This window comes from Mastomys coucha, unplaced genomic scaffold (assembly GCF_008632895.1).
Source record: "Mastomys coucha isolate ucsf_1 unplaced genomic scaffold, UCSF_Mcou_1 pScaffold9, whole genome shotgun sequence".
Taxonomy (NCBI): domain Eukaryota; kingdom Metazoa; phylum Chordata; class Mammalia; order Rodentia; family Muridae; genus Mastomys; species Mastomys coucha.
The window spans coordinates 7,528,493-7,550,884 of record NW_022196915.1 but is presented as its reverse complement, the minus strand read 5'-3'; the positions used below and the strand labels follow the sequence as shown (position 1 = coordinate 7,550,884).

The 22,392-nt window shown below is 47.5% G+C and overlaps 1 protein-coding gene across 18 annotated transcripts in view; it reads left to right on the top strand.

Annotated features, from left to right (window-relative positions):
* Nucleotides 1–22,392, top strand: part of Camk2g (calcium/calmodulin dependent protein kinase II gamma) — a 60,877-nt gene that overhangs the window by 1,156 nt on the left and 37,329 nt on the right. For all 18 annotated transcript variants that reach the window (XM_031361970.1, XM_031361987.1, XM_031361980.1 and 15 more), the window contains exons 2-4: nucleotides 370–464; nucleotides 14,109–14,168; nucleotides 21,920–21,974. In XM_031361970.1, coding sequence (XP_031217830.1) covers nucleotides 370–464; nucleotides 14,109–14,168; nucleotides 21,920–21,974 — 210 coding nt within the window. The remainder of the gene's footprint in view (nucleotides 1–369; nucleotides 465–14,108; nucleotides 14,169–21,919; nucleotides 21,975–22,392) is intronic.

The window sequence follows — 22,392 nt, the reverse complement described above, 5'->3', positions numbered from 1 at the left end:
TCTTTTCCCTACTTTCCCAATTTATTTCTGCTGAGAGAAGGAACAAGGTCTCCCTGTTCCTTCTCTCTCCTGGTTGCCTTTGCTGGGACCACAAGGCAATCAGTGAGATGCAGCAGGTGTGTATTTGAAGCATCGCCCACCAGTCTGAGGTTGAGCTGTTGCTTTGCCCAGGAACTAAATGACAGGGTGGGAGCCAGGTGGTGCTCCACCACATCTGTTTAGGGCCATGGGGTGGGCTTAACATTCTTATGTTAGCTGTTGATTGTCCCTTTAAGTCTGGTGGTTGGAGCATGGCTGTCCTCATCTGAAGTATGTGTGTGTCACTTTGCTCGGCTCCATGTCCCAGTTCTTTCCACCTTCTCTCTCCAGGGGTGCCTTCTCAGTGGTCCGAAGGTGTGTAAAGAAAACATCTACGCAGGAATATGCTGCAAAAATCATCAATACCAAGAAGTTGTCTGCCAGAGGTAAGCGTGCCCTCTCTGGGCCTCTCCTTGAGAGGATCCCTCCAGAGATTAGATTTCGGCAGGTGCCCTGGGAGGTGGGGGAGTACGTGCTTTAGCACTTGGAGATGAGTTGGAATTTCAAGGTGGGTAGACTTAGAAGCCAGACAAGGAGGTGTGAGGGAATTGGACGTGCTCAGGGAGGGGAAAAAAAAAGAGAGAGATGTGGGTAGCTGGAGTGGTCCCTAAAGGGTTGAGGAAGTTCAAGTTCTCAGTGGAGAATTGGGAGGCAGTGTATGGTATGGAGTGAATAGCTCTTAATTTAGGGTACTTAAAGTCCCTCTCTTTAGAGCAGTCTGACTTCTGCAGGCTTGTCCTACCTAGCCCTTCTGCCCCGGTGGTAACTTAGGGTGGAAATGCAGTAAATGAGCAGTTTTGATGAATCTAGCCTTCCCTGCCCACCAGGCGGCAGAACAGACTCCCAAGGGAAAGAAATCTGTAAACATCAGGGGAGGCTGCTACTGGCGAGGGCTTCTGGGGAACAAATCCTGCCAGATGAACTTGATTCCTTTTTTTGATCAAATTACAAACTTGATGGTGAAGCAGCAGATGCAGTCTGTCCTGGGCAGAGTGTGATGACGCCTCACGGTCGCTAAATCTTAGTGGTCTGGTCTGAGCAGGAGCCGCAGTGCCTCAGCGTGCATTGGAGTTATCTACTGTGTAGGCCCAAGAGCCTTAGTACCTAAGGCTGCGAAGCCAGGGCCTGTCTTTAACACTTCAGAAGGACATCTCTGAAGCTGGTATTGGGTGCTTGCCAAACTTACCTCATTTGATAGGTGTAGACCCAGCCGTGTGTGAGGTGACTCGGTCTGGTTAATACAGAGGTCAGGTCCCGGAGAGCTTCAGGGTACAGCACAGTGACAAAGGTTCTACGACTCAGAGCAAGGTGTTAGGGCTGAGCAATAGAACTCCCATAAATACATTAGGAGCCAGGACAGATGGACTCGGGGAAGATGTGGTCTTTGGCCAGTAATGACGTGGGCATCGCTGGGGCAAGATAATAGATGTCCCATGCACCCAGAAGCTCTAGAATTCCAGAGAGATGACAGTGGGCTTCTGTCCTGTTGGCAGTTGTTCTGGGACCTGTTCCATGGGGGCTGTGTCTGCCTCCTGGCCTGGATGTCTCTCCTTATTCCTATTACCAAAGCTTGTTTTGATGTCTCCCACCGGCTGCATCGCCTGTCTCCTAGTGTTCATGTACATTGGCTGTAAAGTTGACTTGTTTTCTTTCCATCGGGTACCTTGAGTCCAAGGCAGCGGTTGTCATAGAGATATGTGGGTGGTCAGATGCCCTCCTCCTTCTCTGGAATGGGGGGTGGGAAGGGCAACAGTAGTTGGGTTCTCTGGCAGACATGCTAGACATGCTCTGACTAAGAATGGCAGGGGCAGGCAGGAGTGAGGTGAAGATGGGTATCCTCCTGTGCCCACACAGCCTAGCCTGGTGTATCAGAAATGTGGCTGATAGCTAGTGTCCCCAGCGGATGGTGCAGTGCTTTGCTTTGCTCCTCACCAGTGCCCCTCTGGTCCAGAGGGAGGGATAGGAAGTTGATGAGAACTGGGGATCTGAAGGTAGCTGGTTACAGGGACTGGAGCTACCAACCTTGGGCTTTCACTGTCTGCTCCTTCCATATACCCAAACTTATCCTAAGCCTGTGGGACAGTGTCCCCTTTCTTTCCCTTCCTCATAGCCTTATCCTGCCTTTCCAAACTGGTATCTTGTTATTCTTTCTCTCCTGAACTGGATGGCATTTCATTTCTCTGCTTTTCTTTTCAGCTTGAGAATTCTAGAATAAGATCATGTGTGTCAGGCAGTAACTCCCCCACTTGAGAGATGGTTATGCCAAGACTGAGGCTTTGGCTTATGTACCAGGTTAACTTTGGGACAGAGGCTCGTGGCGGCTTGTGGAGGTGCTCAGATGCCAAAAAGAGGGGTCAGGAATGTAGAGGTGCCACTGCCGTTCGGAGGTGGGAGAGTGGGAGGGTGTACTGTTGGAGATGGTGTGCTGGTCTGTGGGTGTTGCCATTAGGGGTTGGGTCAAGGTCTGTACCAGGCTGGTACCCATGGGGTTCAGGAGTGAAAACCATGGCTTCTTTGCGGCCTCTCAGTTTACGCTGTATATTTTATAAAGGTGCTGTAGCTGGGGCTGGGTTTCACTTGCTGCTGTCTGTCTGTCTAGGGCTCCGCAGGTGTTGGATTTCTGTGTTTGGGAATGTCATTGCTCTACTAGGGTCACCTATGTGAAAGGTCTGAAGAGGCTTGCTGTGTTCGCTGGGATTCCTTGAGGATTTTCTTTCTGCGTGATTTTCTTGGCTGCAAGCTGAAAGGCAAGAAAGGGTAGAGAGCTGCTTTTCCTTGTTGTCTGTAATGATATGGCCCAAGAGACCCTAGAGAGGCAACTTAGTTTTCTGGGTGTCGGGTCTGGATAGGGAGCTTTCTTGAGGGTACCTGGGGGGGGGGTATGGTACTATCTTGTCATTGTGGCCTCTGAAGCTAGCATTGGTGGCTAAGTTACCAGGTAGGCTGCTCATACAGGTGTGCATTGAGTGTCGTTTTGGTTTTTTTAATCTGCAGGCCTGTCCACTGAAAGGCACTTGAAAGCTATGTAACACCATTGTTTTTGCTTCAGTGCAGTGATGGGTAGAGACTTGGGACTTGTACAGGAGAGCCCATGGTTCTAAGCTTAGCTCTACTAGGCTGAAGGAGGCATTTAAAATAGGCTTGGATGCAGGATCTAGTGGGCCAGGTGACGGCAATGATAAGACGTTATTTTAAGATTTAAGAGCACCCCCCCCCAAAGAGCCTGAGCCCTTATGTCTTTTTTTTATTTTTAAATCTTCATATTCCCTTCTTATCTTTATTCATATGCATACAGATTTTCACCTCGTAGAGCATAACATTTTATATCCTGCTCTCTTTGCTTATATCCAAAGCATTTCCTCCATATTGCTCCAGTTGAAGGGCAGCAAATGGTCCTTTCTGATTTCTATATAGCTTAAGATTTATCCTTGGAGGCACCATAAGAAACCTCTGTATTTGGATTATTTATCTGGATTCCAGATCCGTTGACTGAAATTGATACTGGAGTAATGCCCTTGGCCTTAGGAGGGATGCTACCAGAAACAGTGTTATGAAATCTGTTACAGCAGTTGCTATATTATTTATTCGCTTGTCTGTATACTTCATGTCAAGAGATTTCTGCTGAAACTAAGTCTAAGAAAAGTCTTCCTCTCCATGATGACTTGAGAGGTGAGGGGAAAGACCTTACATTTTCCTTTGCTTTTATGTAGGCAGGCCCTCACAAAGTACCTGATATATAGAAAGCCTGTCTGTATAAAATGTCTGAATTAAGAGGGCTAGATAACCAGTTGTGGTTGCCTTTGGGGTTTGGCTCCCAGGGAACTCAGAGTCAAGTTTCTAGAGACCTTGGACCCTGGCTGACGTGGGTTCCCCCATTTTGATTCAGTGGCCAGACTACTTTGGAGAGAACAGATGAGGATAAAGACCTATACTTAGAGCATAAAGCAGGTTAGTTTATGATTCCTCTTTGCTTGTCATTAATGGCTTTATAGGACCCCTTCTGGGACTTCCTCTAAGGAGTGACTTTCAATTTCAGTGCCAATGAAGCTCACTTTGAGTACTGGTTAAAATAGCAGCTCCCTGGCTTCGATCCACAGAAATTCTGCTTTGAGAGGCCTGGGGTCCCCAGCATCTGCATTTTTAACACATGCTTCAGTTAACCTATGAGCCACTTTTTAAGAAATCAGTAGATGATGGCACAGGCCATTATTCTTAGTACTCTATAGACTAAAACAGGATGATTGCCACAAATTCAAGGCCAGCCTAGGATATATATTAAAATCCCGTCTCAAAACAAACAAAATAGATGAAATCACAAAGCAGCAGCAGCACCACTACCAGTCACTCTTGGCATCTCCTGGAATTCACCACAAATACCAACTTTCTTCACGTGGCATCTCAGGTGGTCTCAGCTGTCATATGGCCATCTGTGCACATGAGCTGATCTGTGATTAGGAGCCTCACTCTCTATCCCCGTTTGGGGTGTCACTTTGTGTCTGAGGCCATGGCAGGCTGAGTATCTGATGTTGTGTGGTATGTTGGCTACCAGAAGGGTAAAGGCTGTCCCTTTCTGGGTCCAGCTGGCCCTGGGGACTGAAATGGGATCCCCTTGAATGGTGCCAGTTGAAAGTCCCCACCCCCTTGGTGTTGGCCTGAGTAGCCCCCATGACATTTGTGTCCCCTGTGGTATCTCCAAGTAAGATTTTCCTGTTAAGGATCTGGGTGAGAGGAGGGGAGGAGAAAATCAGGATGATGTAGGAATGGGGCTCGAGGGGAGATTTCGGAGGTTCTGTGTAAAAACAAACTTTTCAGTTGAGGATAAAATAGCTGAGTTTTAGACAGAAAGAAATGGTTTCCTGCATATAAGTGACTGAGCGCCTCTGAATGCTTCCCTGCCATGCATGGGGGAGTAGGGTGGAAGTACCATCTCTGTGCCAAGGCTTCTGCTTGGCTCCTTTCATCATACAGTCAGGATGAGAGATGCAGAACGTAGCTATAGAACACTCACCTTGTCCTCCTACCCACCTTCCCAGAAGGAGCTGGGGTGCTGTGTTAGGTGGGGATGCAGGTTAAAATGTGTCCCGTTCTATTAAAAAGAACCCTGATTTTTTTTCCTTTTGCCTGTCATCATATCCTTGTCAGAGGCTGTGCTGAAACCCTAGAGGGGAGTGACCGGCCCCATTCTTTGCTGAGGCTGGAGCAGGGAGGGGAAGGCTTGGTGTGGTCACCTCCCACTCCCCATCCTATGCTTGCTACTTTCTGAACAGCTTTGGCAGGCAGTCAGGAGCTGATCCCATGGGTACCAGAGGGTGCTGACAGAAAGAGATGGGTACTTTGCATGTCTCGAGGGCCTCTGTAGAGAGAGACTCTTTGTCACCTGCACATACCTGGACAGATGTTGCTTTGTAGAAGATGTTGCCTTGTGGAAACCAAGGCATAAAAGATTTGTTCTGGCCAGGCAGTGGTGGCGCCTTTAATCCCAGCACTTGGTAGGCAGAGGCAGGTGGATTTCTGAGTTTGAGGCCAGCCTGGTCTACAGAGTGAGTTCCAGGACAGCCAGGGATACACAGAGAAACCCTGTCTTGAAAAACCAAAAAAAGAAAAAAAAAAAAAGAAAGAAAGATTTGTTCTGAGTTTGTTTTGAGCTTTAGATACTTAGTTTTCTTGATGCTCAGATCTATGAGTCTTTAGACTGTATAGTCTTTGAATCCCCTTAGCTATTTCAACCCTCCCTGGTTTTTGCACACACCCGCCCCCTCCCTTCATTCTCCCCTACCCCCCCGCCCCCCCTCCCAGGTCTCTTGGAGCCCAAACTGGTCTCAAACTCGCTGTGTAGTTAAGGATGACCTTGAACTCTTGATCTTCCTATCTTCACCTCCCAAGTGCTAGGGTTTTATCTTTTACAGGTTCTAGCCCTTTGTTCTGTGATGAATCTTGGTGTCATCCCGCAGCTCTCCGTCCAACACCACAGATAACTCCAAGCCTAGGAGAATAAACCTCTCCTTATTGCCTCAGTCTTCTGTACCCACTTTTTCTTTCTTTTTTTTTTGGACTCTAGTGGGGGCATTTCTAGCCACTCCCCCCACACATACATCATTTCTACTTCCTGAGCCCTATCACCATCAGCAACAGCAGATTCCCATCTGCTCCCCTCTTTTTTCCTCCCTCTCCTTCCCCTCCCCCTCCTTGCTGCTGCCCTGGGAGGAGCTATTTTTAGGGGCTGCTTCCTGGGATGTTTTACTTGGGGCTGGTTACCATGAAGGAAATGTCACCAAAACAGTGGGCACAGGCTAGGGGCACCCACTAGAGGCATAGAGCTGACCCCGTTTTGACCCTTAAAAGTGGCCAAAGTGTCCACAGGCAGAGCCTTGCCTTCTTAGGGTTTGCTATGATCCCATGGGGATTTTGTCCGTCAAAGCTGGCTTGGAGCTTGAACTTTAGGACGCGTCTAGGCGCCTCTTGCCTTTCCCTCTTTGATTAGCCTATCCTTGTCTCAAGAGCCAGAGGCCATGGTGAGGCTCAGGACTTTCTGTTGTCTGATTGGAACTGTTTGAGTTAAAGCTGGAGGCAGGGTACTTGTATGTGTGCTATGTAAAGGACAGAGCCAGAGGGGTAACATGGGTATATTCAAGTACTGTCCCCCTGTATTCATAACCATTAGCTGGTTTCACTTGTATGCTTATTGAAGGCATTAGAAGACTCTGCTTCCTGGGTTGATCGACTTTGCCTTTAATCAGACATTCTTTGCACTTTCAAAGAGGAAGGGATATAGCATTATGATGTCAGGGGGAGGTCAGTGGGATTGTGGCTGGAGATCCTCACTCGTTGGTGCCTAAGGGGTGATAGAAGCAGCAGGGGAAGGTGGACTATGACATGACCTGTGCTGCCCTTGTTTCTGTTCCTCAGAGTGATGTCCAAGGGGTCAGAGTTGTGTGTGAAAGGAAGGTGGGGGCACTCAGGAGGGGAACAAGATGAGACCACCTCCACCTTGGGTCAGAAATCAGTGGGGCTGCCAGGGGCTTCTCACAGCTGATGTTGAGGCCACAGGCAGAGATTGCAGAGGGAATGGGAAAGATGTCATTGAGATTGGAATTCAAGAAGAGTCCTTGTAGCCATAATGTGACCACGTGTCCTTTCCTACTTGCAGAAGGTTGTATGTTTATGTGATAACAGACCTCTTATCTGAACCTAGTGCTGGCTTCTGTGGTTTTAGAGAAATGTTGCTAAATCAGTGTGTAGGTCCTTGGCAGGGCCATGGAGAGACTCAGTGGCCAGTGCTCTTGAGAAACGAAGGCAAATGTATTTGGAGTAGGGTTCTCTTGGGCAGGAGAGATGAGGCAGTTGTGGGGTTCTGTGTGCCACTGGTTGTGAGTTGCAGTCGTTTTACCATCTGATAACCATTTCTGCTCCCCTTGCTATATCCGGTCATTCCTTGCTGCCCTGCCTGTGAAACTGTGGTGTCCTAGACCAAGTCGTGAAGCACCTGGCCGAAGGCGGAAGAGGCAGTGTCTCCACTTATCCCTGTTCTGGCTCTGCCCTAGGTAGACTGCTGGGGAAAAGCCCAAGCAAGGCCAGGAAAGCAGGGATAGGCTCCTAAAAAGGCTGCAGCTTCTTTCTGATCCCGATACCATCTCTGCAATTAAGGGGGAAAACCTTGCAAGAGGGCTGTCTGTGGTTGTAGCTAGGCTGAAGGCCTGCAGGGTGGGTCTCCATGGCAATAGCACACAGGCGGGCAGGAAGTGGCCCTGTGCAAAGCAGGGAAGTGGCTGTTGTCAGACAGGAAGGGGGGGCTGGGCTGTGGGGTGGGAGGAGCCTTACAGAAAGGTGGGTGAGAGGAGGGTCAGCTAAGGAAGGTCCAAATTACCCTGAAGTAGTCATTGAGGAAAAGCAGGAGGCTGGCTCTGTGGCAAGAGTCCCAGCTGGTTTGTCCTTACCTTCATAGGCCAAGCCTAGGCCTGGTCCCACCACCTCGGACCAAGCAAACTCAATGGCTTTACCCCTTTTAATGTTGAGGATTCTATGTTCAAGAAAGGTACTCTACAAATAATTTTCTGTTCCTGCTAGTGTAGAACACTTTGTGTTCTCACCAATTCTGAGGAGACTATAGAACAGGACATATGGGGAGAAAGAGATGAGCCATGACCACTAGAGAGGTCAGGCTGTCATGGTCTAAGAGACTGTGGGAGGCAGAAACCACATGACTCACTGAACAGAGAGCTTGGGGATGGCAAGATGCCATAGCCAGCAAGACTGAGGAAGAGGAGGCATCTGTGGTCAAGCACTACTGCGCTGGCTCACTCTCTGAGTGCCCCCCTCTGGCTTGCCTTCATCTGCAGACTGTGGACATGCACAGGTTTCACCTCTGGATGGCAATGGAGGATCTCGTGGGAATCCTACGAAGTCAGAGGGTTCAGTTGGTGCATTCAGATCCTGTGTCTGCCCAGGTGGAGGGGAGAATGGGTCTGACTCTTATGATCACTGGCAATGTGGATGTACACGTGAGCTGGGGGAATAGTTCCATAGTTAAATGTTTGCTGTGTAAACACGGGTGAGGATGAGAGTTCAGATCTCTTGGAATTCATGTAAATGCTGAGCTGGCATGGTGGTCCACCCGTAATTCTAGCCTCAGAAGATAGAGATAAGGAGTCTTCAGAACAAGCTAGCTAGCTGGCAAGACTAGCCAAACTTACGAGCTTTGGAAGATTGGATAGAGATTCTACCTTAGTGTAAATAAAAAGAAAGAGTAACATGTGGGGCAAGGGGGAGGGGCACATGCCTTTAATCCCAGAAGTCTGAGTTGGAGGCCAACCTGGTCTACAGAGCAGGTTCCATGACAGCCAGGGCTACACAGAGAATTGTGTGTGCGTGCATGTGCGCTTGAGCTTGTGTGTGGTGACTTAACCTAAGGCCTTCCTATTCATGTTACATATACAAGAATGTATACATATGCCCATGTGTATGCATACACCACAAGGGTACACACACACACACACACACACACACACACACACACGAAAAATGGACAAAGGGAAAAGAAAAGAAAAATGGGCACATGCCAGTTCAAGAGACCTTTTTCCTCTTCATCACCAAACCGTTGGAAAAGAGTATGCTAAGCACTCTACCATATTACCTCTTTTAAACTTCAGGCATTGCTGTTTCTATTCTAGAAGTATGAAGCTATAGGCTGGGGTTGTGGCTCAGTTGGTAGGATGCATATGGATCAGGTATGAGGTCGTAGATTAGATCCTAGGCACATAAATGAGGTGTGGTGGTACCTATAACACCAGTACCTAATAGGCAGGAACAGAGGATCACAACTTCAAGGACAGTTTTGGTGATGTACCAAGTTTAAAAGCAGACCATCTCACTATAAGTGATTGGATGGTTGGATGGATGGATGGATGGATGAATGGATGGATGGATGGATGGATGGATGGATGGATCCTGTCCAAAATGTTAGTGACTGGCTCATTTACCTCCTTTGGGTTTTAGTCAGGTGTTATCTTGCTGAGGCTTCCCCTGCAGATTACTTAAACTTAGCCCTTTCTCCCCCGCCCCTCTTCCCACTGTATCTGCACTCACTCACTAACTCAGGTCTAGTGAGTTTCTTGAGTCTGTGTCCCCTACCGCCATTTCCTGCCTCATAGTCCACAAGGGTAGGGATTTTTGACCACTTTATTCATCATTGTTCTCCAGCCTTCAGAGCAGTGCCTGTTGGAGTGAAGGACTCAGTAAATACTTTCTGAAGGCATGAATGAGGCTCAGGCACATTTAATAAGTTGGTGGAGTGGCATCCCTTCCAAACCCAATGTGTTAATTGCTCTTCCTTGTGGCTTAGACCCAGAGCAAAGACCAAAGCACAGCTCTGGGGTTCCAAGAAGCCATGAGTCTTACCAAGAGAGTGAGGCTTGGCTCCTTGGGAATTAGGCTCGAACTAAGTGGGAATGCATTCTGTGGACCTTGGGCAAGCCCCCTCAAGGAGCCGAGAGCCTTTTGTCTTCCCTCTGCTCTGAGTCACTGGTAAAGCCATAGCACCCATCCTTATTTTTAGTGCTGCCGCTGTTGTTGGGCTGTAACCATTAGCCAGTAAGAGACTTAAGAGAAGAGATAAACATTAATCTGCTGGGCCTTCCCTCAGCTGCTACCTCCGCATTACAAGATGCTGCTCTCCCACACCTGCCCAAGAGCTGTGGGTCAAGGGTGGTGAACTGAGTGGTCAGAGATAGGGTGGGTGGGTCTGCAGCTGGCACAGTTGGCTTGCTTGATGCCTTGGTCTCAAGACCCGGGCTGGGAGAAAATGTGGTTTGCTCTGTCATATGTCCAGATATGGGAGGAGCAAATACACCCCTGTTAAGCAGGTTTATTGCTGCTTCCTTGAGTGTTTGAGTTGGTGGAAGTCTACAGCCATGTTGCTCTACCAGGGACCAAGGAACGTCTTTCTCCCTGGCACCAAGGGAGACCAAATGTTGGGAATTGGGAATTATCCAGGGTTCTCCTGGCTAGGTCATTGGCCATGCTGAACCTGAAGGTGGGAAGAAAAGCCTGACCCAGATCTTGGGCAGCTGGGGTGGATTAGCTGCGTAGCAGAAACTAATCTCTGCCTATCCCTACCTCTTTTACAAAGCAGAGCGGTTGCTAGAGGGAAGGTTTAGGATGAAGCTGAGGATGACTGGAAAACATTGTAAGAGAGTTCCTTCCACTCTGTCATCTTTGCATTCTCTCACAGTGACTGGCTGGTAGTATTTGATGGCCTTCTTCCTGTTGAACCGCAAGTGACCTAACTTCTCTGGGCCTTAGTTTACCATCTACAAAATTGAAGTAATCAGCTGGGTGTGGTGGAGCATACCTTTGATTCCAGCATTCAGGAGGCCAGCCTGGTCCATAGAGTGAGTTCCAGGAAAACCAGGGCTACACAGAAAAACCAAAAACAAATAAGGAATAATCATACCCCTACCTGGTAGAACCATTGAGTGGGTTATAGGACATTTTATAGAGACACTTTCCTGTAGAGAGTAGAGGTAAGATAGGAAGAAATCCCTTTCGAGAAAGGCAAGAGGGCTATGGGTGTAGCTCAGTTGGTAAAGTTTTTCTAGAGTTTATGAGCCATTTGAGTTCAATCCCCAGCACTGTATAACCCATGCATGGTAGTGTACAACTATAATCTTAGCACTCAAGAGGTAGAGGCACAAAGATAAAGAGTTCAAGGTCATCCTCTTGAGCTGCATAGTGAATTTGGGGCCAGCCTGGGCTACATAAGGCTCTGCCTTAAAAGCAGGCAAAGAGGAGGAATTGCTTATCCTGGAGAGTTGGATTGGGTTGGATTCTGTCCCCCAACACCTGGGAGTCTTAGGTGACATCGTCACCTTTCTACTTTCTGTCATGGCGTAGCAGAAGAGAATGAGTGATCTAAGCCTCATCACCTTCATCAGCTTTCTGGCTTCGTTACTTTGGACAGGTTACTTTCTCCTCTTATGCCTCAGTTTCCTTGTTTATGTAATGGGGCAAAACAGATCCCTTCCTCATAGTGTTTCTGTTAGGATGAACTGTTTCGAATCCCTGACTCTGCCTGACATTCAGTAAAGTTTGAGTGATGTTATTACTGCTGCTCTTAAGGTTAAGCCCTGTTTACATACAGAACTCTGGCAAGTACAGCTTAAAATCATGAACCCTCTTTGAAGAACTTAAGATAGCAGTTGTGAGGTAGGATGTGAGAAGTCTGAGAGATGCAGTGGGGGAACCGGGAGATGGTTATGAGAGAAGAAAACACATCCTGCCCAGGAGAGAGGGGAAGGCTTCATGAAAGACATGACCTTAAGCCGGGCGGTGGTGGTACACGCCTTTGATCCCAGCACTTGGGAGGCAGAGGCAGGCGGATTTCTGAGTTCGATTTCTGAGTTCGAGGCCAGCCTGGTCTACAGAGTGAGTTCCAGGACAGCCAGAGCTATACAGAGAAACCCTGTCTCTGGGCTGGTGAGATGGCTCAGCGGGGAAGAGCACCGACTGCTCTTCAGAAGGTCATGAGTTCAAATCCCAGCAACCACATGGTGGCTCACAACCACCCGTAATGAGATCTGACGCCCTCTTCTGGTGTGTCTGAAGACAGCTATAGTGTACTCACATATAATAAATAAATAAATCTTAAAAAAAAAAAGAGAGAGAGAAACCCTGTCTCGAAAAAAGAAAAAAAAGAAAGACATGACCTTGGCCAAGTTCTAGCTGGTAGAGATAGGAGGCTGAGTGGGGAGGCTGCTAGCCCTCCTTGCTCTGGGTATCGCTCTGCTTCCTGGAGCTCTGGCTTCCTGTGGAAGATATCAGCTCACTTGGATCTGAGAACTCAACAGAATCTGCCCATTTCCTTGAAACAGTAATCTTGGCTATGCATTGCTTTGGGACTTGGCTTCTCTGCAGTCAGACCTAAGAGGAGCAAAATATGTGTCCCTTTGTCTTTCTGTAGAATGGGTGTCCCAATCATGCCAATTTCCTGTGGCTGTATAGTTAAGGATGAAGGAAGGCACACCTCACAGGTGCCGTGAACCTTTCTTCAATTCCACCTGCTGCTGCTATTGTTTTATTTTAAAATATTCTCATTACATTTATTTGTGTGTGCACACACATGTGTGCATATGTGCCTATACCATAGCATGTGCGTGTGGTTATTGATAAAAGAATAACCGTGGAAGTTGTTTCTCTCCTTCTGCTATGTGGGCTCCAGGGATCCCTCAGGTCCGTCAGGCTCGGCAGCAAGAGCTTTAGAACCACTTGCTGACTCTATTGGTATTGTTTTAATTCATCAGTACCTTGATTACTCACATCGTCACTCTCAGCATCACTGTCCTTAGGGTTGTTATAAGGATCACATAAGGGAATCCATGTGGAGCTAGCGTAGGGACTGCTACGTATCAGGCTCGGTACACCTCGGCTTAGCCTTCCTGTAGCCTTGGTTTGGCTTTCCAGTCGCAGTTACCTATGATCAACTATGACCCAAGTTTCTGGAATCTTCCAGAAATAAGCAACTAATAAATTTTAAATTGCATGTTGTCTGAGTAACACGATCAAATTTCTTGCCATCCTGCTCCATCCCACTCAGGACATGACTCATCCTCATATCCACACAGCATACGCTACTTGCCCGTTAGTCACTTAGTGGCCTTCTTGGTTATCAGATTGATCAGCTGTTGTGGTGCCTCAATGCTTTCCCCAACCTCCCCCCCCCAATTCCCGTTCCTTCCACTTCATCTTCTGCCTCCACCTCTGAAGGACTGGGATTACAGGTGTGCCAGACACCTGTTTCAGTTGTGGGATTTGTTTATTTTTATAATACTAAGGATTGAACCCAGGATCTTGTACATGCTTAGACAAATTCTGTAACAATGAACTATATCCCCCACCCCCATCCCACCCCCAGTCCTTGGGTTTGGAGACACTGTCTAAGTGTGTAGCCTAGCCTGGCCTTGAACTGGTACTCCTCCTGTCTCTACTTCCTAAGCACAAGAATTACAGACGTGGCCACCATACCTACCTTTGCAGTGCTTTTGTGAAGTGTTTGGTACTATCTGGAATTTCATGCACATCAATTGAGAGTCTTCAAATACCCCCCTTGGATGAGGGAGGTCTGTTGTTACTCAGAACAACTCATTCTGTAGACCAGACTGGCCTTAAACTCAGACATCTGCTGCCTCTGTCTCCTGAATGCTGAGACCTCCCCCTAAATTCTTAACACCCTAACTCAGTGAAATATCTGTTGTAGAGGAAGGAGACCAAGGTTTAGCTAAAGACCTAGATTTAAATTCTAGTGTGCCACTCACTGGTTTAAGGTGTTTAACTGCCCTCCCCCCACCCCCCACCCCGGCCCCCAGTCTCCTTTCTTCACCAGGAATGGGTGGTCACAGCTGTGTCCAGATTTCCTGTGACCTGCTGTGTTAATTTAACAAACTGCCAGAAATGCCTAAATAGTGCCTAAAAATTAAAGCAATATGAATAGCCAGGTAGCCAGATGGCTGATGACTTTTGTTTACTTTTGTCTCGTTTAGATCATCAGAAACTAGAACGAGAGGCCCGGATATGCCGACTTCTGAAACATCCAAACATTGGTGAGTGTCCGGCGGAGTCTGAGCATTTCATAGAAGGCAGGGAGGGCCGAGGTTGGCTTTGTGATTGTGGAGTTACCTCTGTGGAACTTCACCCGCTACCTTATTTGCCTGAGTAGGATAGTGGCCATGTGTCAGAATTCTAGGACTTTGTTTAGAGAGCTGGCTGCTTCTTTGGCTATAGTGCCATCTCAGGGATGGGTCGGGAGGTTTTTGAATGTTTCAGACTCTCTTTCTCCTTCTGTCTTTGGGCTGACATTCAAAGTCCTCAGTGTGTGAGGTTCCGGGCTACCAGTCTGCCAGCATCCCTCACCAGAGTCATCCATAGCCTTCATGAAAGGCTCAGGATTTTGTTCCTGAACCTAAAAGAGTTTTGTCCCTCTCGAAGTGTCCTGCACACTCTGGGGGTTTCCATGGCACTCCTGTTTGTGTTCCGAAGAGCCAGGGAAGCACGTTGCCCGCCTGCTTGGCTTCTCTGGAGAAGGAATGGCAAGGGCTGCTCAGATGAGGACGGAGAAAGACTTGAGAGGATCTCTGCCCGCTCCCACCCCAGCTGGGGTACAAGAGCACATTGTTGGTTGTTCTGAAGCCTGAGGAGACTCGCCTACTATAGCCCACTCTGGCTCAGTTTTACATTGTTCAGCTGAAATAGTCTTTGCCAAAAGTGTTGGCCCTGATCTGTTACTCCTTACAGAAGGGACAGAATCTGGGCCGGCTGCAGTGTTTGAGGAGAAACCCCAGTGTTGACTTGAGGCAGGGAGCATCTCCTAGGTTTTCCTGAAATCCCTGAATCATCACAAAAGACAACACGAGTTCTCCTCAGGCATGGCCTGAATATTAAGGCTCCCACAGTGTCCCGGAGGTTGCCTGCTTAGCACTTGGTGGCTGCGGCTGAGAGGCAAATTGCTGAAGAAGCTTGATACTACCTCTAGAGCTACCCAGCCTCTGGCTTCCCAGATCTCAGGGCTCAGTGTGAGCCTTTATGTGGAGGAGCTGAGGTCGAGCCCCAGGCCACTGAGAGCAGAGCAGCCCTAAGGTAACCAGAACTCCAACCATGCAAGGCTTTATAGATCACAGTCAGCAACTTGGATTACACCTGAAGCTGATTGGCATAGCCAGGGCTCTACTTCACCTGCTGCAGTGCATTTCACGGCACCAGCGTCCTTAGCCAGGGAGGCCTGGTGGCCCAAGAGCTGCAGCAGCTCCTGCATAGCCTTCGAGGTTAGACTTTCACTTGAAAAACATAGCAGGGACTAGTGTACTGCCGTGGATAGCAGGCAACAGAGAGAAACACTAGAAAAACAGTCAAGAAATGAGGCGTGTTCAGTCACAAAAATTGGCTGGTTCAGTGACATAAATGGTATTTTTATTACTTGCAAATATTTAAAAATGAGATTTTTATACCTTGAACCAAAAGGCTTGGCTCTAAAGCTACCTACTGTCCACCATTGGGAGAGGTAGCACACAGCTTTAATCCCAGTACTTACGGGGCAGAGGCAAGCAAATCTTTATGAATTTGAAGCCAGGGTGTCATAGATCCTTTTCTCTTAAAATAATAATTAAAAAAAAAAAAAGGATAGTGAGCTCCAGGCCTGCAGAGCTATAGATTACGACCTTGTCTTAAAACAAAACAGAACTAAAAACAAATAAAGCTGCCTACTAGCTCAGGCGATAACTTCCCTTTGTGTTTCTTGTGATCATCTCAGATAACAATGATGAATTGTGTGGGGGAGAACAGAGGGGCTGGGGCAGTAAGTGAGGAGGCTGACTTACCTCTGCTTCATCTGGGACATGTTGGGTTGACCATGAGAAGGTGAGGATTTAAGAATGACAACTGAGAAGGCAACAAGAAGGGCCACAAGAGCCTAAAACATGGCTAGCCTTCCTTCTATTATTTATAGAAATACGTTTATATAACCATATAGCTCTCACTTTGTGTGGTTTAATACTTTTTCCCCTCTGCACTTAGCTCATAATAAAGCAGAGGGAGGAGCCATGCATTCCCTGTGTCTAAACTATTGACGAGCTGTGACACCCAGGAAAAGCATGGTAAAGTCACTTTGGTGACTTTTCAGAGTGCCAGAAACTGTTCCTCTATTTTTATGGCTGCTCATGTGTCCTGAGGCATGTGTTGGTCTGAAGACCACTTCCAGGGTCAAGAGTAGGCAGAAAGAAGGGCAAGCCAGGACTGTGTTCTGAGAGCATTGTCTGGCTGGACTCTCTGGCTCCTGGTGGGAACCAGGACTCCTGGAGATATGGCTGACCTCTTGGTCCAGGAGGCATGGGTTGCCGTGGATCCAAACATGGCTTCTGGCTGAGAGGAGACTCTGCCCTTAATTCCCTGTTCCTCTCTCCACTGCTGCGTCCTTGGTCCTCAGACCATTTTGTTCTGCCTTTTAAACTCCATGCAAAAGGAGACATTCATCCTACCCAGTAGTTGCACAATTAAAAAGGCTGAGAGTAGAGATCAGGTCTTCAGCCTCTGGCTGTGGTCAGACTCAGTAGTGTTGAAATTCAGGAGCGTTTGGTGCAAGGAGCCAGGTGATCCCAGTTTTCCCCCTAGTACATATTCTGTGCTGAGTTAGAACCTGTTGGAAGAGTGAACCCTAATGTAAACTGTGGGTTCTGGGTAATGATGTGTCATTGTAGGTCTATCAGTGATAACAAATTCTGGTGTGGGATGTTCATCGTGGAGAATCTGTGCATGGGAGTCAAGGGTATATGAACCTTCTGTTCAGTTTTGCTGTGAACCCAACACTGTTATTAAAAAATAGAATTAATTAAAAACAAGCAAACAATGGCTGTTTGGGTGTAAGGTACACTGTTGAATTCAGAGAGTGCTGGGAGAGTGGCTAGTTGTAGGGAGTTATGCGGAGGAGCTGGCTAGTACTAGTCTGAAGTCTGAATGGAGTGCGTGCTACCTGTGATCTGCTTGCTCTCTGTTCTAAATTCCTCTAATGAATAGACGGTCTTCTTTCGTGCTGAGCTGCTCCAGCAGTTTCGATCACAGCCTAGCGTTTGTGGTTTAAAGCAGCACTTCTCAAACTTTTATGTGCTTATGCATCAGCCAGGGATCGTGTCAAAATTCAGATCCTGATTCAGTAAGTCTTGGCGGGTGGGGGAGGGGAGGGTGAGATTTCTTTCAGCTTCAGGGTTTCCAGGTGATGTTGCTGCTTTGATCTGTGCTCCATCAGTTTGTGACTTCGAAGTCAGGTTCACTGGTTTTGGATTCTGACTTCCTATTTAGAAGCCGTCACTTGAGCAAATTATTTAACCCTCCGTGTCTGCCTGCCTGCCTTGTCCTTTGTGTTCCTTCATAGAGTCAGCAGAGGGTTCTGAAAGGGAAGATACTGGGAGATGGAGAATGGAAACACTGCAAGCAGAGATTCTGAATCCCAGCTCCCCCATCCTTGCCCCAGCTCAGCTGTTAAATTATTCAAGCCTGGCCGCAGTAAACCTTGGGCCCAGGACCCATTCAGTTGATAGTAAATGTAGCAAAAGCAATTACAAAGAAAAAGGAAACATTGTGACTGAGCTCTCCTTAATCTTTCCTCCATGTTGGAAAGGCTGAGACCTGCCACAGCTGGCCTTTGGGGAACAGACTTCGTTCTGTCTGAGATCCCGTAGTAACAGCTCATTCCTGCAGGGTTATTATTAAGGACGTTTAAAAAGCATTCCTTATTTTAATTTTAAATATGTATTTCTGTGCATACACAGGCAGGTGAATGCAGGTGCCCTTCAAGGCTTGAGGTATTGGATACCCTGGAGATGGAGTTACAGGCAGTTGTGAGCTGCCCAGGGAGTGTGTGGGAACCAAACCTGGGTCCTCTGCAAGAGCGGTAGGCACGCTTAACTGCTGAGCCATCTTTCTAGCCCTAGTTCTAGACATTTTTAACAGATGCTTTTTCAGTATTGTTTTTGTTGTTGTTGTTTTGAGAAAGACTTTTGAAGTAAATAGGGCAGATTGTTGGTGATTTTTGAGGAGTTGGAAATAGCCACTCACAGAATTTAAGTTGTAGATTTGTTGGTCCATGAGAGTGTAAAATGTTGAGTGAACCTTCTGTAGGTCTGCCCCTTTTCCCACTGAATTTAGAGTATAGTAATTAGGTTTATTGCTGAACCACAGTTGTGATTTCTGCTTCTTCTTGATCTTCCTGTCTGTAGACTTGGTTTGGTCACCTTGGCCTTCGTGCCTTGTAATTACTACGAAATGGACTGGCTGTCTGATGACATTATTCCATGTGTCCATAGTACCATTTATGTAACTACTTACATATTTGTATAATTGTTAGGTAGAGCCTGTCTTCTTCCTGGGGTAAGATCTGGGGTAAGATCTTCCTGCTCTGTAGTGGCAGGGCCTTGCTTCTTCTCTTCACAGTGTCTGCTTCAGGGTAGTCAACTAATGAATATATTGAACCAATTAGAATGGCCAGAGCTGGCAGGGACAGAATGGAACTTCTTTACCTAAGAGGACAGACAAAATGTCATTCTGTGATAGAAAGGATCTTGACGTTAGTTTGCCAAGTTTGTGGCTTCAAGTTCCGCTATGTAGTGTGTCGTTGAACTTTTTTTTTTTTAAGTCTGTTTCCTCTCCTTTTGGTGGGGATGTCATAGATAGTTAGTTGTCTGAAAGAGTTACAGTGGGGAATTCAGTAGATACTCTCATAAAATACTTCACATGGGCTGGGAATGTAGCTCAGTTGGCACAGTACTTGCCAGTCACAAGCAAGACACTAGGTTTAATCCCTAGCATTGTATAAACAAGGTGTAGCTGTGCCCATAATCCCAGTGCTCAGGAGGAGGTGGAAGAAGCAAAAGGATCAGAAGTTCAAAGTTATCCTTAGCTACATAGTGAGTTCAAGTCCTGCCTTGGTTATATGAGATGTCTTAAAAAAGTAACACAGTGGTTGGCACATAGGAATAGCTTAATTAAATCATAGTTATTTTAATTTTAATCAAGAATCAGCTGTGCTTAATATGGCACAGTTAATTTTCTCTTTCTTGTCCTTAGTTCCTATTAATTTTCTTTAAAAAAAATAGCAATGTCATTCAGAGTCCCCCTCTCCCTTGTCTTGGCATGCTGGTTGTCGAGCTTGGGGCTTACATCAGAACCTTTGGGGCAGGGTGGCCTGGAAGGATTAGCTTTCTGCTCCTCTGCTAATCCTCGCCCACCTGCACTCCGTGTGTGTGGCCTTCCTCCAGAAGGGCAAAAGCCTGGGTGTCTTGTGCCTGTGGCCCTGCTCCTAGACCTGCGGTGCTGGGAGGGTTAGGGGGCGGGGTATTGAGAGGAGGTGAGGCCAGGCTCAAGGCTCAAGGCCAAGCCCAGCAGGGCAGGGCACCTGGGCTCCCTTGGGAGTGGTTGTTAGCATCCTACCTGCTGTCCTGTCAGCTCAGCACCTTGCCACTGTTAGTCAGCTCCCTAATGAAGCTGGTCTTTGGCTTCTGGGACAGCTGATTTCCAGGGGATTATTTGTATTACACACTTTAATGCTTTTTAATAGCAATTTTTTTAATTAAATGGAAAGTCCTTTTGGAAGCAAGGGAGCAGCCACAGCAGGACTCAGGATGAGGCACTGACTGAGACCAGAGAAGTAAAATGAGGGGGAAGGAGGAGGGCTTTGGGGAGCTTGACCGAGCCTGGGTTCGGTATGGGGGAAGGCAGCAGGTGCTCTAACTGTGGCTTCTTCATACTAAAAGCCCTTCTCTGTCATCGGCACGCTAGAGAAGTGAGGTTTGCAGAACCAGATAAGATCGACAGCATGGGCAATGTGGTTGTTAGCCTGGATCCGGGCCTGGCAGGCCTCTGCGTCCTCATTCCTCGTGTGAGAAGGGAGCTGTGGTGACGTTCAGTACCTTGTGGCAGCCGACTTGTGTTTTGCTTTCTGGTTGTTCTTGCTTCCTCTGTTGAAGGGGACACAGGAAGTACTCCAACCCTCAGGGATGCTTTGGCACTGGGAAGGGCGGCAGTGTGGGCCTGCCAAGGAAGTGGCACCATGATTTTTTTTCTACCCAAGCACCTCACCAGTTGCTTTGGTGTCAGGCCATTCCTGAAATGCTCTGGAAGGTTTTCCTGTAACTGCTGAGCATTGGAGCAGAGGTCAAACATGAAGGAAGTCCTTTGAAATCCTATAGGAAGAGTTTGGGTGAGGGGAGAGACAAGAACACCCACATAGGTAGCTAATGCAAATCTTGATTGTATTAGAGTGATCTCAGGACTGGCATTTAACCCAGGGTGTCTTTGTAGTTGGAGCTAGAGAGAAGACCTCAGAAGACATCAGGTTGGTCTTTTGCCCAAGAACGGTGGAGGCAGGCATTGAGAAGGGTTGTGCTTGCCAGCCTTGCACTTGCTGAACTGAACTGCCTTCTCTGCCCGCTGCTCTCTTGGACACAGCTATAGTACTGTTGTAGGCACGTTTGTGAGTACTTTCTCACTGGCTCTCTTGCTTTGCTGCCTATGTGGGCTGGCCACTATCTTATAGGCTGCAGTCGAGTGATAGCTTTTGGAATCTGGGACGCACCAGTTAGTAACTATTTAACTTTTGATGAGAAAGCTGAAGTCCAAGCCTCTTTGGTTCTGTTCTGTAAAATGGAAGTAGCAATCATCTCAGGGCAGTGTAATAAACTCCTTGAACACCCTGTCCTTCCTAAATGCCATCACCAAGCCTAGGATCTTGCACACTCAAGATATGCATATAGAATCACTAGTGTATGACATAAATCTATCCCAAAGCTGGCACATAGTATACACTGAATAAACGGTTATTATGACTGGGCATGTTGGTACATGCCTGTAGTCCTGGTATTCCAGACAATAAGGTAGAAGGATTGCCATAAGCTCTAGGCCAACTAGGCTACATAGCAATATTCTATCTCAAAAATAAATAAGGGCTAGGCATAGTGGCATACTGCTCCTTTAATCCCCAAACTGGAGAGGGCAGAGGCAGGCAGATCTCAGTTAGTTTGAGGCCAGTCTAGTCTTCAAGAGTTCTAGGCCAGCCAGGGCTATATAGTGGGACTCTGTCTCAAAAATAAAGGGGGCAGGGAGGGAGAGGATATATGGAAGAACAGAAAATGTGTCTCAGTGGGTAGTGTCGCAGTAGATAGTGCTTGCCTATATACATGAAGTCCTGGGTCACCCAGTACCACATTAACTAGGTGTGGTGACATATATATGTAATTTTAGCATTTGAGAGATAGAGGCAGGAGGATCACAAGTTCAGGGTTGTCCTCAACTACATATTGAGTTTGAGGTTATATATACATACCCTGTCTCAAAGCACTTGCTGTATTGGTTGCCTGAGTATGTGTGCAGCCTGCTCCACATGCCTTTCTGATGGGTTCTACCTTTTCCCAAACCCTTTCATCCTCCTACTCCCACTTGCTCCTCTGAAAGAGCTCCTGGGCTCTCCCATCTTGTCTGTGTCTATTCCTGTGTCACGCATCATATCTTGGGTGCACCTTCTGTGGGACTAGCCCCTCGAGAGGTTCTTGCTTTTCTCCATCTGACTGATTTTCTGAGCTACAAAGCTTCTATCTCTTGGCTTCAGTCTGCAGTGGAAACCAAGCACTAGTCTCTTGCTGTGGCTGTGTACCCGTGGCCCAAGGGGTACTAGGCACATTGCCACTTTTCTCTGCAGCATCTTCAGAAGCAAGTCCTATGAGGCTGACAAGATGGGGCTGGGTGGGGTTGCTACATAGAATAGGATTTCTGAGTTCTTTTCTGCTAATCTCTGTTCCCATCTCCTCTCTTACAGTGCGTCTCCATGACAGTATTTCTGAAGAAGGGTTTCACTACCTCGTGTTTGACCTGTAAGTGACACTTTCTGAGGGTATGGGGACCTTTCTCTCCAGCTGGCTGAGGATGAAAGCTTGGGAAAGGCTAAACTGGGCCTTCGGCCTCTGCTGAGGGCTCCTTCCAATTGCTTGAGGAAGAGGACTGGTGAAGTTTCTCTGGGGATGAGTGTGCCTGCCCAAAGCCACCCCCCTCAGCATCTTATTGTTCCTCACTGTCTCCTAGAGCCTGAGCCCCAGGGTGGCCTTGCTCCCTGTTCTGTTCTGTGCATAACTTGTGCAGATGTTTGTTTCTTGTTTCTTGGTGTGTTTCCCTTACTGGAGAAATAAAATAATGACTCTTTGTACGTCCTTAAAACTTCTGGGAAGTTGGAAGTAGGTTTTAGGAATCACGAACTGCGTTCCGTTTGTGTCTCTTCCACTATGGTTGTTCTTT